Source organism: Orycteropus afer, unplaced genomic scaffold (assembly GCF_000298275.1).
Source record: "Orycteropus afer afer isolate SDZICR_OR568_19922 unplaced genomic scaffold, OryAfe1.0 scaffold00021, whole genome shotgun sequence".
NCBI classification, from domain to species: Eukaryota; Metazoa; Chordata; class Mammalia; order Tubulidentata; family Orycteropodidae; genus Orycteropus; species Orycteropus afer.
The window spans coordinates 19,139,698-19,160,872 of record NW_006921608.1 but is presented as its reverse complement, the minus strand read 5'-3'; the positions used below and the strand labels follow the sequence as shown (position 1 = coordinate 19,160,872).

General features: G+C 37.3%; 1 protein-coding gene across 1 annotated transcript; it reads left to right on the top strand.

Annotated features, from left to right (window-relative positions):
- The first annotated feature begins 18,925 nt into the window (after positions 1-18,925).
- On the top strand, positions 18,926-19,675 carry PLEKHF2 (pleckstrin homology and FYVE domain containing 2). Its single transcript, XM_007934855.2, has one exon. It carries the CDS (start codon positions 18,926-18,928, stop codon positions 19,673-19,675), a length of 750 nt encoding a protein of 249 aa, XP_007933046.1.
- Positions 19,676-21,175: the final 1,500 nt, after the last annotated feature.

The window sequence follows — 21,175 nt, the reverse complement described above, 5'->3', positions numbered from 1 at the left end:
GTAGAGGGTCAGTATAAAGGGAAAGACCCTCAACGAGATAGATTGACAGAGTGGCTGTAATAATGGGCTTAAGCATAGCCAGGATTGTGAGGATGGTGCAGGACCACGTACTGTTCTGTTGTGCGTAGGGTTGCTAGTGAGTCAGAACCTACTCACAGCACCTAACAACAACATTTATGTTGTTACTGGCTTTTCAATAATACAGACGGCTACAGTGAATTTATGTGAATAACTTTGTACACTGGTCTAATTTTTTAAAACATAATTCTTGTGTGAATTCTCTGAGGCTCTTATGGTGCCAAAATGGCATTTAGAAAAGTTGTTTCACTATATAACCAAACCAAACCCACTGTCGTTCAGTTCCTTTTGACTCATAGTTACTCTGTAGGGCACAGTAGAACTGCTGTCCCATAAGGGTTCCAAGACACTAAATCTTTACAGATGCAGACTGCTTCATCTTTCTCCCATGGAGTGGCTAGTGGGTTCAAACTGCTGACCTTGTGGTTAACAGCAAAATACTTTTAAAACCAGCACCTTCAGAGCTCCTGCTTTAGTATATACTTTCTAGAATATGAGTACCCTTTCCCCCTACATCTTAGAGAGGTGGGTGATATCTAACATTTTTATATTTACTGGTCATTTTTATTTGTTCTTTTGGGAATTGCCATTTTTGTCTTACCATTTTTCTTTTAGGATATTTTCCTTTTTTCTTACTGATTTGCAGAAATCTTTATATATTAAGAATATTGATTCTTCATCATATATTGCAAATCTTTAATTCTTTTTTCCTTCCTAATGTTGAAGTTTAAAATTTTTCTGTAGTAAAAATATTTTCTTTTATGACACTGACTTTTCCATGATATATTTAACCATTCCTCTATAGCCAGAAATTTAGGTTTTGCTTTTTTCACTGTTAGAGTTAATGGCAGGGGAAATAGCTTTTTATATGCAGCATTCACCCTCTTCCCCCAGTTTGTTTCTCCAGCATAGATTTCTGTGTAGCAAAATGCCTGAAGGTCAAAGGCCATTGCCTTCTAAAATATTTTATTATTATACAGTACTGTTAGCCCTTGGTATTTTACTTACTTATTTGTTTTAACATGTTCCACTGTTATTACTTGTAACCTTGTGGCAGGTTATTTAGTCTCTGATACTTAGGAAACATGTGGAAAGCATGTGGAAAAGATGCTTTGTGCTCTCTTGCCGCCCCTTCTCTTTGCTCTCGTTTCTCCTCCTGCTTTCTGAAAGGTGCTCCCCAGTTTTGTCATTTGCCCCTTTTTCTTTGCCACAGCATCGCTACGTGAATGACTGCCAAACTGCTCTGTCCAGGAGCTCCCAGCACATATTTGCATTTTTGTCTGTCTGACAGACACTTGTCTTGTATCCAGTCCAAGATAAATCTGTTCCAAACTGCTCCTTCTCCCTCCCAAAACAAAAATTATCCTCTTCCTAGTGGCTTACGCGTAAGTCTTTAAAGTGATTTAATGCTCGGTTTTCTTCTGCATATTCAGTTAGGTACTAAATCCTATCTTCTGTGCCTCAGTAATCTCTTACTTCATTCTGGCCTTTCATTTCTGCTGCCAATTATTGTGTGTCACCTTTCCCTTAGAGACTATTGCAGTACTGTTCTTGTCTGGCTGGTTTCTTTGCCTTTAGTCTTGCTTCTTTATGCTCTCCCCAACCCATGTTGTATATTTTCCTGTTTAAAAATCTCTGTCTTCCCGTTGCCTACATAAAATCTGAACTGTTTGGTCTGATACTTTTTCCCATTGTAGCTTGCTTCTCCTTATTTTGCCAGACTTCTGTTTACCGTTGTACCTTTTCCTGGCCCTGCCTCCTCCAGCTGAGGCTCAGCTCTTGCATCTCTGTGAGATGTACTTGTGCACCACCATTCCCCTCTTCTTTCCCTGGCCCCCACCCCTCAAATAGTTCGATTTACTACTTTTGTTTAAAGACTCAGCTCAAATACCTCATCAAAACACCACCAATTCAATTCTTTGTCTGGAGATTTTCATCACTTAAAAAGAATGTTTTTAGTTTGCTTCCCCTCTGCTGTTCAGACCTGGATTGTACAGATTGGAGTTAATCATATTTCTCAGTTCATAGTTTACCACATGAGTTACCAGAATCCTTCCTTGTTATTTTTCCTTCTTTGTCAGTTACTCCCATCTTCCTCTTCCCTTTAGAAACACACCCTAATGTGTAATAAATATGTTCTATACACTTGTGTATATAAATTTGAAGAATATAGCTATTTTTCTCTTCCATGAAGAGGATTAATTTTTTAATGTCTTCTGTCTTTCAAAACTGCTTTGCACAGAGCAGGTGATCAGTAGATACATGGCTACTTGAAATTCATTGAAAATTATTAATGATTACAGCAGTATCCATATTCTTTAGAATTTAATTTGAGGTATTTTCTATCTCTTAATACTGCTTTGCACAGAATAGGTAGTCAGTAAATATTTGGCTACTTGAAATTCAATGAAATATGAATTATAGAAGTATCCAAAGAGCCTTGGGGTCATAGTGGTTAAAGCATTGGACTTCCAACTAAAAAGGTTGGAGGTTCTAACCCACCAACTGCTTCGTGGGAGAAAGATGAGGCTGTCTGCTTCCGTAAAGATTTATAATTTACAGCCTTGGAAACCCTGCGGGGAAGTTCTACTCTGTCCAGAAGTGTTGCTAATGAGTCAGAATTGACTCTCAATGGGTTTGGTTTGGTTGGTTTTATACTAGTATCCATATTCCTTAGAATTTAATTTCTGGGAATTTCAGCTTTTACTTTTCCAGATCCAGTCAGTGACAATCCTGAACCCGACCTGCCCTTTCTAGTCTTATTTCAAGCTTCAGATTCTAATCAACTTTTCCCTCTACTTTTGCAATAATTTTAACTGGTGTCCTGTTAGCAGTCTCTCCCTTCTCCAGTTTATCTTTTACTCTGTTTCTCCAGTTACCTTAGAAAAATCCTGATCCAGTCAGGCCACTCTTTCCAAAAACTTCAAAAGGAAGTCTCAGGAATCAGTCAGATCTCGTCATATTTTTCTCCCATTACATAACTCCCCACCACCTCTACTGATGCTATATGCCATGCGATTTTTCTTACATACATTTACTTGCACTTTGTGTCTTTACTTAACCATTTTGTGCCTTTTGAAGTTCTTATTCACAAGTGTTTCAGGTGTTCAAATGCTGCATTCTCAGTGCGGAGTCCTCACTCTTTTTTCTTCCCACTTTGTTAATATTTTTATTATAGTACATAGTTCATTCTGCTTTGTATTCAGACTTTGTGATACATATCTAAATACCCACCCTATGGTACTTTTTTTTTTTTTTTTTTTTAAGCTGTAATACCAAATACAAAGCCTTGAGTGCAGCAGGCAGATTGTAACTGTTTTGAATGATACTAAGTAAAATTTGTTAGGGCTGTGATGGGATAACCCATTCCATAATAGCATTTCAGTTGAGCTTTATTGAATTTATTTTTCAAATATTATATGATGTTTTCTTTACTGCTGTTAGCACTGTATAGCTGCCCTACAAAATACTTTATGAAATGATGCAGCTTTTTATCTGAATATTTTTTGATGGTGGAAATAATGATGCATCAGCATTTTTTATCTGCTCGCTAAACAGCTGTGCTTTTTGGCAAGAGAAGAAGAAATCAATTTTATATATTATCATGAGATTGAGGGTTTTTTTTTTTTTCTAAAACAGGATGTGCCGTGCTCAATACTTAGAATTTATAATTAGATACTACAGTTAAAGGAACCAGAACATTTGCCTATAAATTTAATATCTGTGGGTCTATGAAACGATCAGTAGTTGATGTATAGGGTGTGGTTCCTGTTTTCTGTGAAAATTAATATAGTTGTGAAAAAATGAAGTCTTTGATTTTCATCTGACTCCAGGTTGAGAAGCTGCTTCTAACTGATCACATTCAGCTCAGTGCACTTTGATGGCGTGCCTATGCAAGCATTTCTGTAGGAGCTATTGGGAATATAAACTGTAGAAAATAATCTTGTTCTCAGGAATTTCCAGATCTGTTGGGAATAGGCATGTATGCAAATCATTATAAAACATACCAGAATGTAAGTGTTATAAAGTGGTACACATAAAAAAAAGTATGAGAGTTTAAAGGAGAAACGTAGTATCTGACTTTGAGGCTGTTGAACTACATCATGAAGGACTGGTATGATTTCAGCAAATAGAAAAAAACAAGAGGGTGAGGGCATTTGAGGTCAGGGGTGGGGAAGGAAGCCCAGAACAGTCTGGTTTGATTATTACAGGGGAAACATGTAGAAAGAGGTGAAGCTGGAAACATAGACTGGGACATGCTGGGGCTTGACTGTGAAGGACTTTGATACAAGGTGCAGGATTTTGGATTTAGTGTTGTTGGCTAGGGTACTTTTGGTTTTTGCAAAGAGGTTAACCTGATCATAACTCTTGTTTAAGAATACTGATTTTGCCTTGTGTGGGATGGTTTAAATGCTAAAGACTAGAAGACTTGGTCAGAACTTGAGGCCCATTTTCTCTCCTCAATCCTACCTTTCCAGAGTTCTTTTGTAACCACCACTGTGGCTATTCTGCTCTTCCAAATTAATTTTCTACAGTCTTCAATGATGAGTCAGTTGTTTTTACATACACCGCATGGATACCAGCTTGCCTCTTTCCTTTCTTTCTATATATTCTCTAAAGTTCTAATTGAATAAGAATAGTAAATTTTGATTGGTAGTAAAATATAATCAAATGTTTGACAGAAAATTAATTTGTAGGCAAATATGACTTGCAGTAAACCAGAAATACTACTACCTACTATCACAGACTCATTACTTTAAAAATGAAAAGGGCTTTACACAGATAGTTTTGTTCAAGCTTTCCTTTTTTTTAAGAGCAGTTAAGGAATTTGTGTGGAATCTCATATTTAGTGCCTGAGTGGAGGTGAGTATCCAGGTCACCTAGTTTATAGTTCATTGGTTTTTTCTCTGTAGTGCACAGTTGGATGCTGAAGACACTGATAATAGTACTATGTGTAAGAAATAAATTAGAGGACTTTTTTGTTTAAATTCACCTATAAGGATGAGATAACAAGTATTGATTTTCAGTAGGAAGAAGTGGACCATAGTATTCTGTGACAGTTGAGTTCTCTTTTCACTTATAAATTGTATTCTGTGACTTTTTTAAAAGAAGACTTCTATTTTGCCTCATCTAGTGTTACACTTTTAACAGGTGGTAGACACTCCACTAACGAGCTTATTACTTTAGAAATAAGATGCTACTGAAAAACAGGGGTAAAGCTTGGGCAATTCAAATGCAATTCTTATCTGCTGTTGTGGAGGAGAGAACTTAAAATCTTTGATTTTTCATGTTTTTAATTGTTGTGTAAAGCTGACTTTATAAAAGATACATGTAGGTTCTAGTTATTTGTAGTGATATTTCATAACTTTTGTTATTTCTTCTTAGAAATCTTTCACAGAACAAAAAGGAAATCTACTTATTTTAAAAAAATAGAATAAAACTCACTCTAGCTTGCAATTACCATATAGGTTCAATGGACACTTATAAATCTAAGATATGTTATGGGATCCTAGTTGCAGTGCAGTAAATTACTTAGTATGGCTTTTCTACCCATAAGTCATTGTAAACTCAGTGGTGGAATGAGCAACTGAGGAGCTGATTGTAAATGTTATCCACGTGGAGTATTTCTGTTGGGCGTGGCACAATACAATGTTCTGGGAGGTGCCCACTTTCTCTCAGGTGCTTAGAGTTCTGATGCTATGATTGGCTAGTTTAACCACCCTGCCGGGCTCAAAAGGAGGCCTCCTAGAGGCAGAACTCTCTCTGACTGCTGGTGGAGGAAGACGTGCTGCCAAAAGAGACATGCGCCCCTGAAAAAGACACGTGCTGCTGGGAAAGAGACATGCATTGCTGAGTGAGACACCGAGGGACCAGCACTGCTGGGAAAGAGACTGTGAGAGACTCTTGGCTGAGGGACAGTGTGCTGGGAGAGAGACTGAGCGTTCTTCCTGAACTTGAGTTGTAGCCTGGTGCTTCCCTAATAAACCCTGTAATCTGTGAGTTGTGTGTGGCCACTGCAGTGAATTATCGAACCCAGGAGAGAGGTGGTGGGTGCTTTGGGAGGAACGGTTGGAGAAAGAGCTGGAGGGAGGCAGCATGTCTGGCCTTGCAGTAATAGGCCTTGGGTTACTGCTGGTAATCCTGTCTTCCTCTTATAGGGTTAGAGGAGGTCAGAACATGTGGCCTCCTTGTCGTTTTTGCACTAGTGATCTTACTTTTCCTGTATCTTAAAACATTTTTCCATTTTGCTATTTTTATATCTTAGGAACTGTTTCATCACTACTCATAAAATTTCCCCAACTATGCCAAAAGGAAAAAAATGGAAGAATGACAGAACAGTCTAGAAGGATGATGCACTGGTGAAATAAATCATCATCATTGCATCCTTCAGTTTTCTTATTGCATTGTCCATAGTATTGCATCATCTTTCAAGAAGATACACAAGCAGTTTAGAGATACCCTTTTTGTTTTAAGCTTTCATTTAACACATTTGAGAATTCATATTTTTTCACTTTTCATTTTCCATCTTTAATGGCAAAGAAGAAGACATTTCAGACAAATCAAAAGACAAATGCAAAGAAACAGCAACACTAAAATTAGTAATGATGGTGAATTTGATCATACAGAAGAAATCTTGGACTGTGATAGATTAAAAAACAACATCTCATTTTATCCAAACTCAAGAATTAATGAGTTACTCAGCCAAACAAGAGACAGCCCTATGAGTTGAACAATTACACCAGGGAGATGCATTCCTTAGAATGTGCAATCTTGGGAGATCAGAAAGGCAGGAGGAAAGAAAGCTAGGGAGGCAAGAATGCATAGGTAAGAAGGACACAGGGAAGGGTTAACCACAGGGAGGAAGTGGAAAGAGAGCTAGTACATTATGGGATTGTAACCAGTGTCACAAAACAAAATATATATAAATTTTTGCACAGAAAACCTATCTGCTCTGTAAAATTTCACCCAAATCACAATAAAAAGTTAAAAAAGAATTAATGAGTGAGCAGTGTTTCTAAAGGCAAAAATGGAACTATTACAGGGTCATGCATGACACCCGCTGATCACTTAGTTGCATTCAAAGGTTGTTGCCAATTTTGGAGATATATATACCTTTAGTACCAGAGAAGTATAAAATACTTACTAGTTTGAAATTTTATAAAAAATATTTCTTTATTGTTGGTAAATATGTGTGTGTGTGTGCCATTACAATACCATTTTCTAATTCAATATTTTTCAGGTATAAAAATTTCCCTTAAAGTTACTATTTTTTTTCTACTTTCCCTTTATTTTTATTTTTGTAAATAACATAGTCATAAAATGACCAATATATGAAAAAGGTCTTGGATCGTTGGGACTGGAAATGAAGTAAATTGGACCCAGATAGTAAATTGGTGTGGTAGTTAAGGTTGTGTGTCAACTTGGTTGGGCCTGGTTTTGAGTGGCTGTGTAGCTGGATGTAGTTATTCTCCATCATGAGACTGGTAATCAACTCCATGGTGGAACCTACTGTGAGCAGTTGAGTAGCTGCCTTAGGAAGATGTGGTCTGCTTCCAGTATATAAGGAGAAGCTTTGAGGAAGGTCTCTAGCTTTTGGCACATCTCGATCCTGCATTTGGCTGAGTCTTCATCTCAATGGCTTGCCTTGTTGTCTACTGATCTTGGGATTGTTAATGGACTTGAAATAGTGGCCTGTGTGTTAGTTGATAGTTTTGGGACTGTGTTAACGGAATTAAGTGAAGCCTCCAGCTTCAGTGGACCGGGAGCAAGAGGCAGAGCTGAAGCCCAAGGTCTAGGGACCTTTATGCAACCCTTAGAGCTGGCACTTTGAACTCAGACTTGTAGCCTCCTAAACTATAAGGGAATAAATCCCTGTTTGTTAAAGCCACCCATTTGTGGTATTGATTTGATTCATAGCAACTCCTCTTTGGGTTTCCAAGGCAATATCACTATGAAGTAGATTGCCCAGTTTTCTTTCCGAGGAGTGGCTGGTGGGTTTCAACCGCCAGCCTTCTGTTTAGTAGTCACATGCCTTAGGTACTACACCACTAGAGCTCCTATATCTGTTGTAAACTTGAAAAAAAAAAAAAAAAAAACACTCACTCACTGTCATTGAGTCAGGGAGCTCTGGTGGCGTAGTGCCTCAGGTATTTGACTGTTAACCAGAAGGTTGGCAGTTCAAACCCACCAGCCACTCCTTGGAAGGAAGATTGGGCAATCTACTTCCATAGTGCTACCCCCTCAGACACCCAGGGGGAGGCGTTCCTATGAGTTGGATCCAAATCGATGGCAGTAAGTTTGATTTTTGGTTTTTGCAGTCATTGAGTCGATTCTGACTCATAGCGACCCTCACTGGGTTTCCAAGGCTATAAATCTTTACGGAAATAGTTTGCCTCATTTTCTGTGGAGCAGCTGGTGGGTTTGAACTGCTGGCCCTCCAGTTAGCAGCCAAAGGCCTTATCCACTATACGACCAGAGCTCCTTAGCAGCACTAGAGAACCAATTGGGATGATTATTTTTCCTGGTATGCTGAAGGTTAAAGCTCCTCTGTGGTTCCAGTGTGAAGCTAAGATAAGGAACTACTATTCTAAATAGATTTCATATACATAAACAGGAGATTAAGCAAAACGTTTTTGAGAAAGCTAAGTAATAGGCTATAATCTAGATGGCTAATAGGCTATAATCTAGATCCAGATGCATGGTACCAACACCAAATTATAAAAAAATAAATGGATTAGATCAGACTGTTGAGAATTGGATCTTAAGAGTATGTAAAAATTTAATATCGTAGAGTACCATGAATTAATAGATTAGATGATTAATACCATTAATAGCTACCATTTGTTGAGTACTTACAGAACATTTGTTATGTATTATTTACCTCCCCACTGTGTAGCTGCTATTATTATTATTCCCATCTCTGTGTGAGGAAATTAAGGCTTGGTGATACTGTTTACCTGTATTTGGTGATTATGGAGCTCTTTTAGCATGCAAATATTTGTAAAGAAAAAAAATTTTCACCTATGTAAAATACATTTCAATTGGATGGAAAAATTAAATGAAAAATTTGTATCATGAAATACAGGTAATAAAACAGCTCGTCTGATACCTAGATTATTGTTGATAGATGCCATTGAGTCGTTTTCAACTTGTAGTGACCCTATGCACTCAATGAACGAAACACTGTCTGATCCTGCACCATCCTATCAATCCTTGCTATGTCCATCGTTGCAGCCACTGTGTCAGTCCCTCTGATTGGGGGGGGTCTTCCCCTTTTTCACTGACCCTCTGTTTTACCAACGGTGATGTCCTTCTCCAGGAACTGGTCCCTTTTGACTATATGACCAATGTACAAGAGAGTAAGTCTGGCCATTCTTGCTTCTAAGGAGCATGCCGGCTTTCTCCAAGACAAATTTCCTCATTCTTCTATCAGTCCATGATACATTCAATATTCGTTTGTCACCAACACCACAGTACAGATGCATCAGTGTTTCTGTGGTCTTCCTTATTCATTATCTAGGTCTCACATACATAAGAAGCGATTGAAAATACCATACCTTAGGTCAGGTGCACTTTAGTCTTCATAGTGACAGTTTTGCTTGTTAATACTTTAAAGAGGTCTTTTGCAGCAGATTAGCCCAGTGTAATACTTCGTTTGATTTCTTGCTTCCATGGGCATTGATTGTGAATCCAAGTAAAATGAAATCCTTGACAACTTCACTCTTTTCTCCATTTATCATGATGATGCTTATTGGTCCACTTGTGAGGATTTTTGTTTCGTGTTGAGGTGCGATCCATACTGAAGGCTATAATCTCTGATCTTCTTTCGTAAGCAGGGTTCTCATCTGCATATCACAAGTTGTTAATGAGTCTTTCTCTAATCCTGATGCCTCATTCTTCTTTATATAGTCTAGCATCTTGGATTATTTGGTATGTATACATATTGAATAAATATGGTGAAAGGATACAACCCTGATGCATACTTTCCTGATTTTAAACCATGTAGAATCCCCTTTTTTTGTTCAAACGACTGCCTCTTGGTCTATGTACAGTTCCTCATGAGCACAATTAAATGTTCTGGGATTCCCTTTCTTCATAATGTTACCCATAATTTGTTATGATCCACATAGTCGAATGCCTTTGCATAGTCAATAAAACACAGATGAACATCTTTCTGTTATTCTCTGGTTTCAGATACTTCAGGGATATCATTGCAATTATATCCATGTCCATTTCTGAATCCAGCTTGGATTTCTGGCAGTTCCCTGTTGATGAACTGCTACCACCATTTTTTATTTATCTTCAGGGAAATTTTACTTACTTAATGATGTTGGTAACATAGTGGCTAAAGCACTTGACTGCTAACCAGAAGGCTGGCGGTTCAAACCCACCAGCCACTCCTCAGAAGGAAGGTTGGGCAATCCTACTTCCATAGTGATACTGCCTCGGAAACCCAAGGAGGGGTCGCTATGAGTCGGGGCCGACTCGACGGCACATAACAACAATAACAACAACAACAACAAATGATGTTAATGATATTTTCAATAATTTTTGCATTCTGTTAGATCACCTTTCTTTAGAATGGGCACAAATATGGATCTTTTTTCTATCTAGTCAATTGGCCAGAAATTTGTCATCCACATTTCTTGATATAAACAAGTAAGCCTCCAGCGCTGCATCTGTTTATTGAAACATCAATTCCTGGGGCCCTGTTTTTCGCCATTTCCTTCAGTGCAGCTTGGATTTCTTCCTTCAGTACCATCGGTTCTTGATCATATGCTACCACCTGAAATGGCTGAATGTCAACCAATTCTTTTTAGTGCAGTGACTATATTCCTTCTACCTTCTTTTGATGCTTCCTGCATCATTCATTATTTTACCCATAGAATCCTTGAATATTGCAACTTGAATCTTGAATTTTTTCTTCTGTTGTTTAAGCTTGAGAAATGCCGAGAACGTGCTTCCCTTTTGCTTTTCTAACTCTGGGTATTTACTTTGTCTTCTCAAGCTGCCCTCTGAAATCTTCTGTTCAGCTCTTTTACTTCATCATTTCTTCCATTCGCTTTAGCTACTCTCTGTTCAAGAGCAAGTGTCACTCTCTTCTGACATCTCTTTTGATCTTTTGTAGCTTTCCTTTCTTTTTAATAACCTTTTACTTTCTTCATGTATGATGTCATTGATGTCATCTCACAACTCATCTGGTCTTCAGTCATTTGTGTTCAGTGTGTTACATCTCTTCTTGATGGTCTCTAAATTCAGGTGGGATATATTGAGGATTGTATTTGGCTTTTGTGAACTTGTTTTAGTTTTCTTCAGCTTCAACTTAAACTTGCATATGAGCATTTGATGGTCTGTTTCATAGTTGGTCCCTAGACGCCTTCTGATGATACTGAGCAGCTCCATCACCTCTTCTTGCAGATGTAGTAGATTTGATTCCTGTGTTTTCCGTTTGGCAAGGTTCACATGTATAGTCTCCATTTATGTTGTTGAAAAAGATATCTACAATGAATAAGTCATTGGTCTTGTGGAATTTTATTATGTGATCTCCACCATTATTTCAATTGCCAAGGCCATATTTTCCCACCACTGATGCTTTTTCATTGTTTCCAACTTTCTCATTTCAATTAGTAGTAATTATCAATACATCTTGATTGCATGTTTGGTCAATTTCAGACTACAGATGTTGGTTAAAATCTTCAGTGTCTTCACCTTTGGTTTTAGTGGTGAGTGAGTAAATTTGAATAATAGTAGTATTAACTGGTCTTCCTTTTAGGTTTACAGATGTTATCCTGTCACTGACAGCATTGTACTTCAGGATAGAACTTGAAATGTTCTAGTATCTAGATTTAAAAAAAAAAAAAAACAACTCACCACCACTGAGTCATTTCCAGCTCATAGCAATTCCTCCTTGGGTTTCCAAGGTATTATCTCCATGGAAGTAGATTGCACAACCTTCCCTTTTGAGGAGTGGCTGGTGGGTTTGAATTGCCAACCTTCTGGTTAGCAGTCACATGCCTTAGGCACTATGCCACCAGAGCTCCCATAATATCTAGATAGGAAAGCTTAAAAATAATGGAAGAAAATCATGAAGGAAGAGATTTGTTAAGTTTAACTGTTGTTGTTGTTATGTGCCGTCGAGTCGGCCCCGACTCATAGCGACCCCTCCTTGGGTTTCCGAGGCAGTATCACTACGGAAGTAGGATTGCCCAACCTTCCTTCCGAGGAGTGGCTGGTGGGTTTGAACCGCCAGCCTTCTGGTTAGCAGTCAAGTGCTTTAGCCACTATGCTACCAGAGCTCCTTAAGTTTAACTATAGTTATTTAAATAAAACTGCCCCTATCAAATGCTTGAATAAAATTATAGATTACTAGACTAGGGAAGGGAGCTCAGATGGCATAGTGCCTAAGACATTTGACTGCTAACGAGGGGGCTGGCGGGTCAAACCCATCAGCCACTCCTCGGAAGGAAGGTTGGGCAATCTACTTCCATAGTGAAACCATCTCAGAAACACAGGGAGGGGTCTTTATGAGTCAGATCTGACTTGACAGCAGTGAGAGACTAGGGGAAGCAAAAAAATAAATGCATTAATGGCCACTATATGTACCAGAAGGCTGGCGGTTCAAATCCACCAGCCACTCCTCGGAAGGAAGATGGGGCAATCTACTTCCGTAGTGATACTGCCTCGGAAACCCAAGGAGGGGTCGCTATGAGTCAGGTCTGACTTGATGGCACATAACAACAACATATGTAAAACATTCATAGAAATTACTAACCCTTAAATATTTGGGCTTACAAGTACAGGTGGGTAGTAAACATGTTAGGAAGTGGTCACCCTCATTAGGTAGCTATGAAAGAAAACATTATGTTAAATTAAAAGTACTAATCTAGGGTCTTTGCCCACAGTATTAATTCCTTTTGCATGGCTGACTCCTCATTCTTTAAGATCAAGTTGATAATACCACCTCAGTGAGGCCTTTTTTGAACTCAGTCTAAATGAACTTCCTTGTTTGTTGGCTTTCTGCTTATTTCCTTCACTTTAAGTTACCTTTTATAATTACTTATTTATATACTTTATTTATCTTCCACTAGACTCTAAGCTCTGAGAGGAAAAGAATAACACCTGGCATCTAGGAAGTGCTAGATAAATATTTAATAAGTGAACAAATGAATAAAAAGAGAAGTGAAAGAAACGAATAAAATGAGATGCCGGTTTTTAATTGTTTGCTGAAACTTTTAAAGAAAAAAGTGTAAGTGTGGAATAGTGTAGGATAGGTGCAGTCATTGTGTTGCTTGGTAAGTTGGTGTTACTTTCAGAATGGAAATTTTGTAAAAGGTAGCAAGAGTCTTAAACATTCATGCTTTTGACTCAGTAATTTTACTTCTTGGACTTGGTCCTAAAAAAAGTCATCTCTGCCAGGAGGCGGGAAAGCTTTTCTCTTAGCTTTTCCTTTATTCACAGATATTCCTTCCCAAGAAAAGGAGATACAGGTCTGATTGGACTGTGTTTTCTCATTTTCTTCTTTCCATACCCCTCAGTGGTTAAGCTATCCAAAAGACTCAGTCTTTGGTGAGGCCCAGTAATCTTTGTTCTAATCCTTTAACAAAAGACTTTGAGAGCTCTTATTGCTTTGGTCTTGTCAGTGTGCTGATGGTAAATTTAGATGTGGGCTTTGCGGGTAGGGAGAGCTTCCCCCATGCTCCCTTAGGCCCTGAGCCAAAGGGCAGTGTCCTAATGCAGTTTACCAAAGAACCTTGCTTTGGGATATCTACTGGTAACCCAGCTGAAAGTGGTACTTTGATTTTCCTTTTGATAACTTCCCCACTCCTTTCCCAGTCAGTGCTTGTCCTCCTCCATCTCTCTGTCAGTTTTGTGTAGAGCAGGATTTTTGTATGTCTGGGTTTTGAAATCCAGTGCCTCCCATCTTTTCCATGTCACGTAGAGAAACAATTTTAAGATCAACAAAGGGTAATGAGAGAAGCTGCTTAAGGTCAACGACTGCTAGCCTCAGAACTCTAGCTGGGAGGTTGAGCTTCCCACTGGAATCCCTTAAGGGCTGAGGGGATCAACATCTGGACACTCCTGGACTGTGGCACATCTGTTGAGAAGTTCTGTGTGCTTATTGTTTTACAAATACAGGTCACAACCATTAGTGAGATCAATTGTAAGTTAATAATAACCAACATTAAAATGAAGAGAACAGAATGCATTATTTATGAGTGTTTGCAGTCTTGCAGTATGAAATGTGTTTCTTTTTAAAAATATTTTTACTGTTGTAAATATATTTAACATAATACTTGTCAGTCTGCCACTTTTCATGTGTACAATTCATTGACACCAGTTATATCAGTCATGTTGTGCAGAAATGTATTTCTTATGTGGGTGAGCCCCTGTCAAACTTTGAAAGCTGTTTGCTCTAGCCAAATACCAATTAATAATACCCCAAACCTCTGTTAATATGTATAATCTCCAGAGGATAAGATTTATGAGCAAAGATTCAGACTTAACTATATTGCAGAATTTGCGTACTGAAGTATTTATTGGGGAAATGGCTAGGTAAATCAAGAAGATACATACTTTCAGCTGAATTGTTCTAATTAATATTCCCTTATCTGTCTTTATTTTTAGGGTTTGCAGTGGAGGTTCAGAGGTTAGTAATAGCTTTCTTACAATTCTTGTAGAATTGTGCTGTCTTAAGGAACAATTAGTGTACCATAATATATAGTTAGAGCACCATATTATAGCGGTAACAGCTCAGAGAAATCAGATTTGAGTCCCAGTTCTACAGCTACTATCTCTGAGACAGCCTTGGGCAAGTTACTTAAGCTCTTTGTCTCTGTTTACCCATCCATAAAATGGAGGTAACAGTGCATGTATCTTATGGTAATGCATACAAAGTGCTCAGCACAGGGCCTGGAACAGGCCCCCAGTTAGAGTTAGTCCCAGGCTATGTTTTGCCTCTTACATACATTTTGAATGTTTCTCTCTCTGCCTTAGTTTCTTCTTAAGCTCACGTTTCAGCATATATTTACCAGATTCTTATTTGGAGAATGGTAAAAACTTCTTTAGTTACTTTACAGGAGGTTGAGTCAGTTAAAATCAGAAGATAGTAGATGTGAAAAGCACTTTTATGTATTTATGGTAGTATTACTTCCAGTCGTAATGATAGAAATCAATTAGCATTGTATATGGACTGATTAGCAGCTATATGTCCAAATGTACAGAATCAGTGTATTCACTTGGAGATAAATAGATACTGTCATTTATCTAAAAGTGCCAAGCTCAAAGTGGCCACAGAGCATTTGCAGTTACTCCTTTTATTTGGAACATTCTCCCCTTTCCTCCACCCCACATTTCTTTTCATGTCTAGTTCCTCCTTATCAACTGAAATGATACCATGTTAGGAAGGCCTTCTTCAACCCTCTAGTCTGAGTAACTCAGTTGATCTTTTTTAAATAACCTTTATTATTATTATTATTTTTAATCATAGCTTTAATTACTACCTGGTTCTTGATTTTGTTTTCTGTTTTCCTTTTCTTCCCCAACTAGGATGGAAGCTTTGAAGAACAAGGACATTGCCTTTATTGTTTTTTATTTTTCTTGCACCTAGATTAGTGCCTGACAAAATCAGTACTTGTTGAAAGTATGAATATAATAGAAAGTATAAAAAAAAATCCCTAATCTCACTTCCCAGAGATAAATAACCATTATTAATAGTACGGTAGATTATTTGCTAATTTTATATTCTCTGTGTGTGCTGTTTTTATTGTTATTAATTACAAGTTCTGTTTTTAAGGAGCTCTGGTGGTACAGTGGTTAAGGCATTTAGCTGCTAACTAGTAGGTCGATGGTTCAAACCACAGGAGAAAGATGGTGGTGGTCGGCTTCCATAAAGATTTACAGCCTTGGAAACCTTACAGGGCAGTTCCACTTTGTTCTGTAGGGTTACTATGAGTTGGAATTGACTCGATTACCAGTGAGTTGGGTTGTGTTTTGTTATGCGTACATTTATAAGTGTCTGTGTTTACAGAAAAGTCTGTGTTTATGCTTTTATACCATATTTCATTGATTCTAAATATGAACATTTTTCCCCCTATACTTTGTCACTGAAATTGGGATGTTTTATAATCAAGGGTATGCCATGGTTTAATTGGCAGCGTTTTTTTCTTTCCCTGGAGCACATAAAATGAGGGTGAGTCTTAAAATCTATAGCATCTTAGATTTGATTAAATATTGTGTGTGTGTGTAAACAAAAATGGCATCGTGATGTTCAACTCTTTCTTCCGTTTAAATATTTTTATTATTTCTCCATACTATTGCTCTGGTAGCATAGTGCCTAAGGCACTTGATTGCTAACCAGAAGGCTGGCGGTTCAAACCCACCAGCCACTTCTCAGAAGAGGACTGTATCACTACTTCCTAGTGATACCGACTCGGAAACCCAAGGAGGGGTCGCTATGAGTCGGGTCCGACTCAACGGCAAACAACAACAACAACATTGCATTTAGATCTATATCTCCTTCCTAACAGATTCTAGCATAATATTGTGGGTGTATTATAACTTATTTAACCAGTCCTTCTGATGAACATATGGAGTTTTTCCAGTTTTTCTTTCTCTTACAAACAATGCTGTGTTGAATATCCTTGTACATGTATTTGTGCACTTGTATGAAATTTCCTTTGGGTAAATACTTAGATCAGTGGGTACACATATTTCCTACAATGTATGTGAATACATATTTCCCTCCAACATTACTAGCATTGCATTTTATGAAACAAATTTTTTTTTTTGTTAATCTGATAGGAAAAAATATCCGAATATTTTAACAGTCATTTCTTTAATTATGAATGAAATTGAACCTCTTAATTTTTTTTTTTCTTTTTTGAACCTCTTAATTTTTATTAGCTGTTCTTATTTCCCTTTCTTTGATATACATACTTTTACCTAGGACAGTAGACTTTTCATTGGCTGTCAGATTAGCCCTAATTAGATAAGAGAAACCATTACAGTTAGGAACCATGTATAATCATGTTAATTCTTGGGAACCACTTTCAGGCCTACCAGAGCCCACCTCTGTGGAAAACAAAAGGGCTTTATAAAGATCCAGGATTTAGAGAAAGACAGAATTCAGAAATAATCGGAATTTTAATGTCCTTTATAATGGAGGCCAAGAAGGGTTACTATATCAATTTGTGAGTTGAATACGGAAACTTTTAATTTTGCTGTTAGTCTTTACACTTTAAGTATCCCCCCTTTTCAGACCCTGTTCCTCTTTAAAATGGTTGAGTTGTAGTAGGTTCTGGTTATTGTGTTAAGTGGATTTTCAACCCATAATGACCTCTGGTGATAGAGTAGAACTGCCCCATAAGGTTTTCTAGGTGGTAATTTTTTTTTTTAATTGTGATTTGGGTGAAAGTTTACAGAGCAAATTCATTTTCCATACAGCAGCTCACATATACTTTTGTCTCATGACATGACTACAGTTTCCCACAATGCAACAGCTCCCCTCCCACTTCTGCCCACAGTTACCTCTTCCCTGTGCCCTTCCCTCCCATTCACTCCTGTCCCTCGAGCTGTCTCCCTGTGCATACACAGCCCTTCTATTCTCCTATGATTGATCTCTCCAAGAAATGTATCTACCTAATATAAATGTTCAGCTCATATGTATAGGCTGTAATTTTTATGGGAGCAGATTACCAGGTCTTTCTTGGGTGCTACCAAGGTTCCTTAGTATTGGGTTATTAGATCTGAAATAGGATACAACTCAGGGACTTGAGAGGAAGTCAAGATAAGTAAGGGTGTATTTTTTTGTGCATTATTAAAATGTTCTTGTTGATATTTTTGAGCGCTTATGCTGTGCTAGACAGTGTTACTGTTGGATATGAGGTGATCTCTGCCTTTTGAGTTCTACTGTAGCCTGGAGGAGACAGATTTCAATCCTTTGGTAAGAGTGAAGCTAGGAGATCCATGGCATATGGCAAACAACAGAGAAAGGTTTTTAGTCAGGTAGGGGAGTTTCTGGAAGGATTTCTGGAGGGAATATAACTTGAACTGAGGCCTGAAGGATGAGTAAGAATTAACTAGGTATAGTAAACAGCAAAGGAAACAACAGATGAGAGGAGATATGGATAAATGAAATGGACTACCAGTTGTAGGGTATTCTTAGAACATGAAGTTGGAAGTGAAGAATGACTTAAGGTGAGATAAGCAAGAACCAGGCTACAAAGGGCCTGCAGTGCCATGCTAAAGATCCTGTATTTTATAGGTTAAAAGGACTCATTTTGGGCAATTTCAGGGCCAAATTTGCATTTTACAGATTACCCCCTGAAGAATGATTTAGAGAACAAGACTGAAATAAGGAGACATGTTGAGAAATCCAGTAATCCAGGGGAGAGGATTAAAGCCTTAGCTCAAGGTGATAGCTTCTTGGAAACATGGTTGTTATTTCCCTTAGTTTATGTAAGTAAATATTCGAACTTCAGTTGTTCAGAATCCCACTGAGATTACATTTCAGGGAACATGTGTATAATCTTGTAAAGCTGAGTTACATTCATTCTGCAGGTGTTTATCATTTCTTTATATCTGTAAGAAATTTATACTTTTCTAAATATCTATTTAAGTAGTATGGTGCTAACTGGAGGTGGTTACTGTTTTTGATTAAATGGGAGGTGTCAACCCTTTTGATGTGTTTAGTGATTATTTTAGAGGGAAAAACTTCGAGCATTTTGCATTTGTGTAAGAGCAATGACTTGTTAGATTAAATTGGCTATATAATTTCTTAACTTTTGTGAATTTATAATTTCCACATGCTAACTTATTTTTTTCTTTCTCTTAAGGCTATTTGCAAAAGATGGTGGATCGCTTGGCAAACAGTGAAGCAAACACTAGACGCATAAGTATAGTAGAGAACTGTTTTGGAGCTGCTGGGCAACCCTTAACAATACCTGGACGGGTGCTTATTGGAGAAGGAGTATTGACTAAGTTATGCAGAAAAAAGCCCAAAGCAAGACAGTTTTTCTTATTTAATGATATACTTGTATATGGCAATATTGTTATCCAGAAGAAAAAATATAACAAACAACACATTATTCCCCTGGAAAATGTCACTATTGATTCAATCAAAGATGAGGGAGACTTAAGGAATGGATGGCTTATCAAGACACCAACTAAATCATTTGCAGTTTATGCTGCCACTGCCACTGAGAAATCAGAATGGATGAATCATATAAATAAATGTGTTACTGATTTACTCTCCAAAAGTGGGAAAACACCCAGTAATGAACATGCTGCTGTCTGGGTTCCTGACTCTGAGGCTACTGTATGTATGCGTTGTCAGAAAGCAAAATTCACACCTGTTAATCGTCGGCACCATTGCCGCAAATGTGGTTTTGTCGTCTGTGGGCCCTGCTCTGAAAAGAGATTTCTTCTTCCCAGCCAGTCCTCCAAGCCTGTGCGAATTTGTGACTTCTGCTATGACCTGCTTTCTACCGGGGACATGGCTACGTGCCAGCCTACCAGATCAGACTCTTATAGTCAGTCATTGAAGTCGCCTTTAAATGATGTGTCTGATGATGATGACGATGATGATAGCAGTGACTGAGGACACACTGTGAAATATTTAATTGGGTATGACTGTCTGAGAAAACAGCTTTGGTGGAAAAGTAAAATTCTGAGCGTGTTCTCAGTTTTGCTGTAACCATGAATTTGCCTGAGAAACTTTTGACCTAGGTGCCTCAATATATTCTTTAGAAAGTAAGTTCCCCTGCTCCCCATTCTTCTACAGGGCTGGACTATTGCAAACACATCAGATGAATCTTTGGCTTCTTATGCTTGTTTATTTCAAGATTATTTTCTTGGAAGGTTGGGTTATGATTATTATTTAACAACAGATCATTTTATTTTAATATTACTTTATTATTTCTGTTACGTGAAAAAACTAAAAGCAAAAAATGATGAAAAAGGAGTATGATGTGGTCAGTTAACAATAATATTATTAGCTTTTTTCTAATCTAATTGTTAAGACACCAGTAACAAAAATACATGATTTGGTAATACTTTGACTTTTTCATATACCAAATGGTGCCTTATAATAATAGCACTGCTATATGAAATAAGCCCCTACCTTCTCACTTTTCAGTTTGTTTAAAAAAATATGCTGGTGCTCTTTGAGATGATAAAATGAGTGTTTATGAGTGGTTGTAATTAGGAAACACTTCTCATATGAACAGCTACAATGAACTAAATTTAGAGGTATCCTAATTCCATATGAATAAATATTTTTTTCCGTAAAATTGTTGTGATTATATTTTTACATTTACATCATAGGTACCAAATTGTCGAATATAATATTTTAAATTAATAATAGGTTGCAATTTTAGGAATTTGGTTTGAAATGATCAAATAATACTGATTTGTTATATTGCAGTTGTTTCAACTTTTAAGTAAGACATTTTTAGATATAAGTTCATCTGTTTTAACATTATTTCTAGAATGAAAAAACTTTAGGGAAAAGACATCTCTTCAAAGAACAATAACCCCATGATCGAGCACAAAACAGGCTTAAGGATTTGGAAGAAACAACGTGTAGGAATGGTCAGAGCAGATGATGTCTTTAGAAACTTAAATTTGACCAGAACTTCATATCTGTGGAAGTATTGTTTATCTCATTGTGAAACAATCTTGAATTTACAAATAATAGTGTTATATTTTATAAAGTTTTGTAAAGTCCCAAACAATATTTCTATTTTTGTAAAACAATTTAAAGTTTGATCTGTTTCTGAAATCTTTTTGTAATCTATCGAAATAGAGTAGCAATTTCTAAATTGTAAACTTTTTTGAATCAGTCTAGATTGCTTTTTTTGTGGTGATTTTTTTACTTTTTGCTTTTGAGGCAGCCATTAGGTTGAAAGTGTATTTATCATATAAAACTTGATGCATTTTGCACTACTCTCCATTTTTATGCTGCAAATAATTATAGTCTTTCAAATACGAAAAATCAGCAGTCTAAAGTTTGTTGTAAATTCTAACTTTTTTTTTTTTTAATCTTCAGGTATGGATATATTGCAAATGTCATGAGAGGTTTGATTCAATAACTTGAGAT